We start from the raw sequence: 8,664 nt of genomic DNA, 5'->3' as shown, positions 1-8,664 counted from the left end.
AACTGGACCGAACCGGACCTGTCCATCACTATTAGGGATGGCTCGTGCCATATCCCTTGTCACAGCCGAATTTCGTTGCAAGGCTGGGTATTTCCCTTGGGCGACTTGCACCCTGTATAGTATGCATTCCATGGGTGGGTCCAACCAGATGTTATTGGCCATGCTAGGCGTATGTTGTGGGTTGGGATCGAACAAATGTGTAAGTCCCTCATACTGCGAGTCGTCGCGTTCTAACAAGTCCCTGTTCAGTGCATGTTTTGCTCATTGCACTTGGCACCGGTACCAACGTATTGGGTGCCATTCCCATTCTTTCACCGATGCTCGAGGCACTCGGGTCGTAAAGGCAAGTGCCTTGTCAACCACCTCATATTCCTGCTCATTTATCCTGGTGCAGGTGAACCTGTCCTCGGCTGGCGCAGCCCAATCCTCTTCAGTGGGTTCCACGTACTTGTCATATCCCGCGTTCCGGACCCGGACCTATCACACACATCATTTCCGGAAGTCCGGATCCGGCCGACGTCTATCTATGTCCGGATCCGACCCGCGTCTAACTTCCGTGCCTTATCCCTTTGTACGTTCCTACTCCAGTTAGACTATATCATTTTCCATACCTCATTTCATTTCCGCCTTTATTTTCATCTGTTCTAATTTCCAGGTTCATTTACTATTTTCCGATAGACTAGCGTTTGACTTTTCTATACGCTCCGTCCACAGCTTTGTATAGCTTCGGACTGCGCATCTCTGTTCTCCGATAAGTCCTCAGTAGTATATAAACCCTGTAGAATCTATGTACATCCTTAGTTCGAATATCATCTTAGACTCTGCTCATTCTCTCCTCCATCCGACTTGAGTTTCTCTCTCGTCGACCTCCGCTCGTCTTAGGATCGACTCCTATAGACTTGTCACCTCCGCCTCTACCTCTGGTAGTCCTCCACTGTTTCCTTTCTAGTTCGGACTTCGTCCGGATTAGTTTTATCTCTTGTTTCCGAACGTCCACCGGAATTCCCGCGCATCGGACATCGGACTCCGGACATCGCCCGACGCCCTCCGGACATCGTTCGATAACCCTCGGAAGTTAGGGGCACATACTCGGGTAAGGGGCGCAGCGCACGAGCTGAAGCCAAGCCCTTCGGATCCGACCCTTGAGCACGTTCTTAACAGTACTCGTGTAACCACCACTCGAGTTGCTCCTCTATGGGTCTCCCCATTGGAGGCCTCTTATTGGTACATTTCCGCTCCTGTTGCCAAAGTTTGACCTTGCTGACCTTACACAAGTTTCCCCGGTACATCCAATACGCACGGTCCACTCGATACTCCGGGTCTTCCAGCTTCGACAGGTGAATATGCATACCCTGAATGTACGTTCCCTCATTTGTCTGGTGATGGAAATCCCTAACATAGTACTCTCTGTACTCACATTCATAGACATGGAAACGATCTGGGTCGTCCCAAGTCACCCTGTGACACCAGTCTTTTTCACTGTCATCTCCCAGGTACTTAACACCACTTAGTAAGTCTTCCACCCTGCGAGCTATGGGGTCTCTAAATCGTCAGCTAGGGATAAGGATGCTCTCGTCGTCATTGCTATCTGACTCACTCTGAAGGCCCTTGCTAAGGTCCTCCATGAATATTCCCACTGACCCCACGAACAGGTCCTCTGAAGGTTCAGTCACCTCTGCAAGTCGTCTCATATGTTCGTCATCGTCCTGTGCGATGTGTGGCCCCGAAGCTAGGGATCCCTGGGGGCTTATCCGGTGAGTTAAACTTCATATGAGTGTTCTTGGGGCATTGACGTGACACATGGCCCAATCCACCACAGGTGAAGCACCGTCCTTCAGCCTTTCAGTGTTCCCGTTCATCCGGGCTAAGCCCTTTGTTGGCAGGCCCCCTTTTCATGCTCTTAGGGTTGGCGGACCTCTGTCCTCTCTTCTGACCCTCTGGATCAGAATGTTTGTCCCTGTTCCTCCTTGAAGGTAGCTTGTTCCCTCGGTCCTGGGAGCCTCTGACCAGTGCTGTGGCATTGGCCGTCACTGCAGTCGTGCTTCTTTCCTTTTGTCCAGGACACCTCTCCCTTCCCATAGGAACTGAGTGCACTATTTCGATTATCTTGGCGGCTGCCTGCACTTCCTTAAAGGAAGAGATCTCCGGGTTAAGTTCCTTCTTCCAGAGTTCTCTCTGTATTTTGGCTGACAATCCTGTCCACAGACGAGTTACTCGATCTCTCTCATCAACATCTCCGATCATGTTCCACAGCTCATTGAGCTCGTAGATATAGTCTCTCACAGGTTTGTCATTTTGAAAGCACTTCTTTAACTTTTCGCGTTGCTTAGTCCTAAAATTGATAGGGAAGCAGTAATTAAACATCTCTGTGAAGAACTCGCGGAGTCTCCAACGGTAAGGATCTCCCGATACTTCGCGTATATAAAACTCATGGGCTTTTCCCTTCAGGTAGTGCGATAACATGAACACTCTCTTCTTGGACGTTACTCGTCCATCTTTTACATAGGCAGTTCCTTCGGTTATGAACCAATGAAACGCACGAGAGTCCACGGCGCCATCGTAAGCGGTAGGTGCGATTGGCTTCAGAGTTGTCCTCTTGCTCTTTGACCGTTTTTTAGAGGACTTCTTATGCTGTTTCCGGCTAGTCTCTTCATCCGAGCTGGATGAACTCGAGGATCCCGAAGAGCTTGAGTCTGAGCTGGAGCTGAACGAGTCTGAGCTGTCCCCAGTGCTCCTTTCTCTCCCAAGGCGCCCTAGCGCCTGCCCTATGTATGACTTCGGCGCCACCTGACGCACTGGTTCCATCGCATCAGGTGTGCGTTTTCTTTCCCTTCAACTTGTCTTAGGATTCACAACGTTTTGGACCAATTTTTCTACAGGATTATTAACCCTCTCTTTCGGTCTGCGCTGGTGTGTAGGCTGAACTGGAGGTTGCAGATCTGCTAACACCTCTTTCAGTTTCAGATCATATTCCTTCCTGAGGCAATCCTCAGTACTTTTTACTGCCAGATCGATGGCTCGCTGCTCATGCGCAGCTTGTTCAAATATATCCCGGTACTGTCTGTTGGGTTCTGACCCCCAGTGAGAACCGGCCCTCACCGTATCGATGGAAAACAGCTGAAATATTGATGATCCAGAAACAGAATATTTCCGTAGATGAGCGTAGAGAATGGGACTTATAGTCGATTTTCTAGCAATGCTGTTCGACGGAGATCTCACGAGTTCACACTAATTCTTGCATATGATATTTCCGTCGATTGTCGTAGATTCTTAACTGTAGTTGTACCGCACAATAAAACACATGAAAACGACGCTGATATGCATTGCGAGAACAAACGAATGACAGTGCAAAAATGAAATATCGATAGCTATACTGCCTGCTGCAGCCTGTCCACCTGGTCCTCGCCTGCAGCCCACCAACCTCTGTACCCATGGTGGATGCCGACTAGTGTAGGGTGCCGGAAGAGATCTTGCTGATGATGTCGACTGTATTGCCGTTCCATATATCGTCCTTGACCTGAGAAAAAAAGTAAACAGCTGTATCCGGATGAGTGCGCATTTAGTTGAGTCCGTTACCAGCTTCAGCGCGTCGGATTCATAAGCCTGCAAGACATAAATCAATGATGTGAAACATGTAGCACAGGAGTACGTACCACCTGCTTCTCTTTCGTCAGGCCAGACCAGTAAATCCTGAAATTGGCCGATGAGCCATTTGCAGCGATCTGCTTCAACCATCGGTGTGCGCAGAGTGACCTAAGTCCAAGATTCCAGGTCAAAAGTTGATACAGTGTTCTAGATAGATACGTGACATACCTTCCATTTTTAGATGTACCGGGTTGAAATTTTTTAGCGCTTGCCGCCGACTCGACAGCGGCTGATGCAGCGGGTACAGGCATGTCCTTAGGTGGCAGCGTGGGTGCAGACAACGAGGCAGGCACGTCGGACGGGGTCACTGCAGGATTGGGGACAGTTGATTCGCGTTTTCGCTCAGCAAGCTTCGCACTGCATGTAGTACCCCAGTCAGTGCCAGTTTGAACAAGGTTTTAAAAGACTTACAGAGGGTTCTTGATTACAGGGAAGGAGGTCTAGTACAATACCGTCAGTATTTGTGAACATAATTCAAGCACAGGTTGGCAACTTACCATGGTTCCATATGTTACTTCTACAGGTGTTTCTGTGCCCTCAGTAATACCAGTGCTCGTGTTGACAGTGTCATTGCTATGATTGAGACGGTCTTGAGAGGTGGTACCTGCCGTGTTTGCATGGGATGAAGCTTCTGGAGAGTTGCTCGTGTCATGGGTAGTAATCTGAGTTAGTGAAACACGGGGCACAGGAAGAGACACAGGCCCAGGCTGCGGGGAAGGAGTCGATGCTTCAATAGATGGTGGCTGTTGCGTATCGTTAGACTGCTGCTCCTGCTCGGAAGTGCCGATATCGCTTTTTGAACCATTCTGCAAATTGAGGATGGGAGTCGTGGTAATGTCTTTCAGCACTGGTGTGTCCTGTTTCGCCTGAGACTCGGAGAGAGTAGTAGATTTATCGCCAGTGATTTGAGACTTCGATGCATCAGACTCCGCAGACCCAGATACTTTCCGCCATTTTTATGTTTCACAATCATTGAATCCCGTGTTGTGGACCTTCCTTTTTTTTTTGTCCAGGTGTGTAGCCGTCCATGAGGGATACCGCTCTGTTGCAATCGCATGTACCTTCCATCCGTTTTCGCATAAGGCAAGAATAGGGTGCAAATGTGCCATCTCCTCTGCAACTTCGTCGAGAATCTTGTTTCCGGCCTTGCCCCAGGTATCGGGAGCTCGGTTCTCTTGCTTTAAGGCAGCCCAGCAGCTTCTCAAACTCTTCGTGATGCGAGATACCTCGAACTTTTGGACTGGGTCACCATCTGTATCCTCAAGGAAAGGGAAGGTTCAATTTTCAGTGTACTGCGCTTCGGGTGACTTCTTCCATGTTTCATACAAGCTAGGCGTCCAAAACCTTGTATTTGGGTAGGCACTCTGGCGAAGGGGTTCGGCACGCTTTTGCTCGTGAAATGAGGGCTTGTAGATAGCATGTTTCGCACCAGGTGGGATTCCGGAGAACTTAGCAATGTCCGAGTCACCGACATCAAGGGAAATTGAGGTTGCGAGGATCGTGAAGGCATTTCTGTAGAAATATCAGGTACAGTGATAGATATATGCGAAAAACAAACTTGTATGCATCTTGAGATCCTAATAATGCATTGTTCTGCTGCTTTAGAGTCTTGTTTTCGCTCACCAGAGCTTGAATCTGTTGATGCATGCGCATATATGCAGGAGGATCTGGAAAGTAAGGAGTATTATTCGGTTGAAAGAGATTTGAAAATGGAGGGTTATGATGCTGCATTTGTGGAGTGTCTGGGTGCATAAATTCAGTAACCGGAAAAGTCATAAAGGTCTAAAGGAAATATGTAAATGTCGTAGCTGGAAGAGTTTGTGTTTTGATATTACTGACGTCGCCAATATAGTTATCACGTGCTCACAAAAACATACAGTAAATAGTGATTTCAATGCAAGTGCTATTCATCTGGTACATCATCTTCGACTTCGACACCAGTGAGTGTAACATCGAGCCCAGCTTTCTCTACCATAAAAAATCTGTCTTCGGTGATACCAGAAGGTAGAGTGGGGCGATGCGGAATCATAGCGACAACTGCTGTAATTGTTTTAACATTGATAATTTGTAGGCCATCGTCACCTTCATGAGTGCACGACCATACAGTTCCATGGGAGAAGTCAAGGAGCTGTGCATCTGGTAGTGAGTAAACCGAAAGAAGGGCAACATTTTCCCATCAGAGATGACGCCGCTCATCCATGTTGTATAATTCATCATCGACATCTTCTGGCTCATCGTCCTCTACTGCAAGTTGCGTGAAGTACTGAACTTCCCCGAAACGGTCAATACCATCAACATGGAACTAATATTGAATTGTCAGATAGTCTACATCAGTGGTGGAAATCAGTACCTTGACATTACGAGACATGCGGACATTCTCAGCAAAAGATTCCTTTTCTTTCCAAGCAGAACAGGCAATTTGGCCATTGGGAAGTCGAAGACGTGACCACCATCTGAATTTTGGTGCAGGACGACGAAGGAGATCTGAAATAATAGCAGCTTCAAGACCATGTGCTTGCCGAGGCTTTTTGTCCCAGCCACGAAGTAAAACATATCCATCACCAATATCGAACGAGCCATGTGGGCGCAGATTGTCATTGGTGTCGAACTGCGGGAGGATGGCCTTGAGAGCATTTATCTGGCAGCGAAGAACACAGATCTCTATGAAGTTGGCCATGGCATTGGATGGTTGGCGTAAATAAAACTCAATGTCCCTGATTGTCCGCTCGAGAGGCCATTGGGATGAGCAACTTGGAGCACCAACATGGGTTGCTTCTGGTGCGATGTGATTTGAGAGATGGACACATGGGCGGATAAAATGAATGCGGTCAATGCGACGCTGGTAATACATTTCTTCCAATTCCTGTTCCCATTCGGCAAAGGAAACACATGCATCTATGACTTCTGCAGGTGTGATACGATACTGGCTCATGATGCGAAGTCCACGTACAAACTTGCAATAATGTTGAAAGTATTTGTCGGGGAGGACACCATAGAGCAAACCAGGGCCAATGCCGAAGAGCCAAGTGATAAACTCACGTGATTTGTAGAAGGAATTGATTTTTTCAGCAGGATTTCGAGGGAGAACATCGAAGGAGCCAGGGAGATGTGGGTGGGTAGCAGCAACTGATTTTCCATGAGCCTCCCATACATCGCCAACGAGCACTGCCCAATCCCAGTCTTCAAGAGAATCAGTAACTGGATGACAGTCTGCAACACCCCGCCAAAGATTGGTGTACAGTGATGCCATATTGGCGCCTGAGAAATGCATGATCTCGGAGGAGAAGCACTCAGGTACACCCAAAATATGATCCAGTTCGAGTCCAAGGAGGATGCTGGGACCAACAATACCAGTCTCTAAATGGTTTCTTTCGTATTGGGCTTGAGTACGTGATGCCATAACAATACGGAGATTCTCAGCATAGTGCGTGGAGGTTCCTTGTGGAAGATTGGCAATGTCGATGTCATCATGTGTGCAACCTGCGACAGTGTAATTGTTCGGTTTCAGTAAGACAGGGTAGTATTGAGAGGCGTGTGGCTTGCGTCATCCTTTCAGACCACAGTACATATGGCAGCCGCTCTTTCCTGTGTGCCCAACAAGGCTGCTCATGCAGAGAAGTCCAGGGCCATCGGCGAGTGCAAGAAAAAGAAAGGGATGGGATATGAAGACAGTGTCACTCCAGGCATCCCAAATACGCAGACCTGCTCTTTGGATTGAGGCGAGATGATGAAAGCCTGGGTATAAGAATGATTGGATGTACTTGGGCTTATTGGGACCAGGAATGACGCCACCAGGAAGTACATGTTTTTTCTTGTAACGGCGCTCTGGAGAATGGTCGACAATGATCCAAATATAAATCCAGCAATCGGACATCTTGCTTTCGTAGAGTTGTGCGCCATCGATGGAAATCATCAGAACCATATCTCCTGGTTTGATTCTCCCCACTCTGACTGCGTCAAGATAAGCACTCCCAGTGAGAATATCATCATACGCATCAATGAAGCCATCATTCCGACGGATTTCATCAAATATTTGTTGTGTCCGTTCATTCCTGTATCTCATGCTTCTTGCACTTCCTCGTTCACGCCAAAGTGCCTGTAGCTGTGGACCAATTGGAATGGTCTGGAAAACAGCATGGGGAACTTTTGCACGACCATGACTCCGTTCAAGCCGTTTCTGGTCATAACGTGGTTCGCCGCATGTTGGACAGGCATCAAGGTCAGCCCACGGGCCAACAAAGGCTGCACAGGAATTAATACATCTGTGGTCGATTATGGACTTGATACCGGTGAGGTTTGCAATCATTTTCTTGACGCAGTGAAGGCTTGGGACTTCTAAATCAGGATAACGTTTCTTGACAGCAGCTTGGATATTCGAGTATGCTGCTTCGGATGCATGTTGGAGGGCTAAAAACATCGAGATGGCAAGTTCGTCACATGGATTGTCGATGTGACATGGTGTTTGTGGTGGATTTCGCAGACGCTCTAGATCCTCTCCAGTCAACCCCACTTCGTCATCGAGAGATGCTTGTTGGAGAGCACAGACAAACTCCATGTCACATTGAAGGTGCGGAAGTCGAGCAGACTGCAGGAGCTGATCAAAGTCAAGTGCTTTCAGAGGGTTTTGCCATGGTGGAGCAGGAGGTTCTGGGGGAAAGGGACGGTCTTCAGCTCGAGGAGGCGGTAAAGGTGGGTGAGGTTCATTGTCTGGGGGCGGCACATCTGGAGGTGGGTGGAGTTCATTGTCTGGGGGCGGCACATCTGGAGGTGGGTGAAGTTCATTGTCTGGGGGCATACGAGGCACATCTGGAGGTGGGTGAAGTTCATCATCTGGGGGCATACGAGGCACATCTGGAGGCACCTGGTCCAGAGGGAGGTGAGAGTCATCAGGTGGAAAATCTTCGAGATCCACCTGAGAAATAAGGTCACTATCTGACTCTAGCATTAGTAGACAATCAAATTTAAATATACCTCTGCATTGTCACGCATACGTTTTCGAGGTGGCCCGGGGTGATCCAA

The 8,664-nt window shown here is 48.3% G+C and overlaps 1 protein-coding gene across 1 annotated transcript; it reads right to left on the bottom strand.

Moving 5' to 3' along the window:
* Positions 1 to 3,445: 3,445 nt before the first annotated feature.
* Positions 3,446 to 5,421, bottom strand: HD556DRAFT_1449156 (uncharacterized protein; the record flags this gene model as incomplete). Its single annotated transcript, XM_041307559.1, has 9 exons — positions 3,446 to 3,517; positions 3,577 to 3,603; positions 3,654 to 3,753; positions 3,814 to 4,002; positions 4,057 to 4,085; positions 4,143 to 4,556; positions 4,707 to 4,897; positions 5,009 to 5,157; positions 5,204 to 5,421. The coding sequence occupies 9 exons, from the start codon at positions 5,419 to 5,421 to the stop codon at positions 3,446 to 3,448; spliced, it is 1,389 nt and encodes a 462-aa protein (XP_041154475.1).
* Between the last annotated feature and the right edge of the window lie 3,243 nt (positions 5,422 to 8,664).

Source organism: Suillus plorans, assembly GCF_016647745.1.
Source record: "Suillus plorans strain S12 chromosome Unknown HD556scaffold_84, whole genome shotgun sequence".
Lineage (NCBI taxonomy): Eukaryota > Fungi > Basidiomycota > Agaricomycetes > Boletales > Suillaceae > Suillus > Suillus plorans.
The sequence above is the reverse complement of the archived record's forward strand: the minus strand, read 5'-3'. Positions and strand labels throughout refer to the sequence as shown.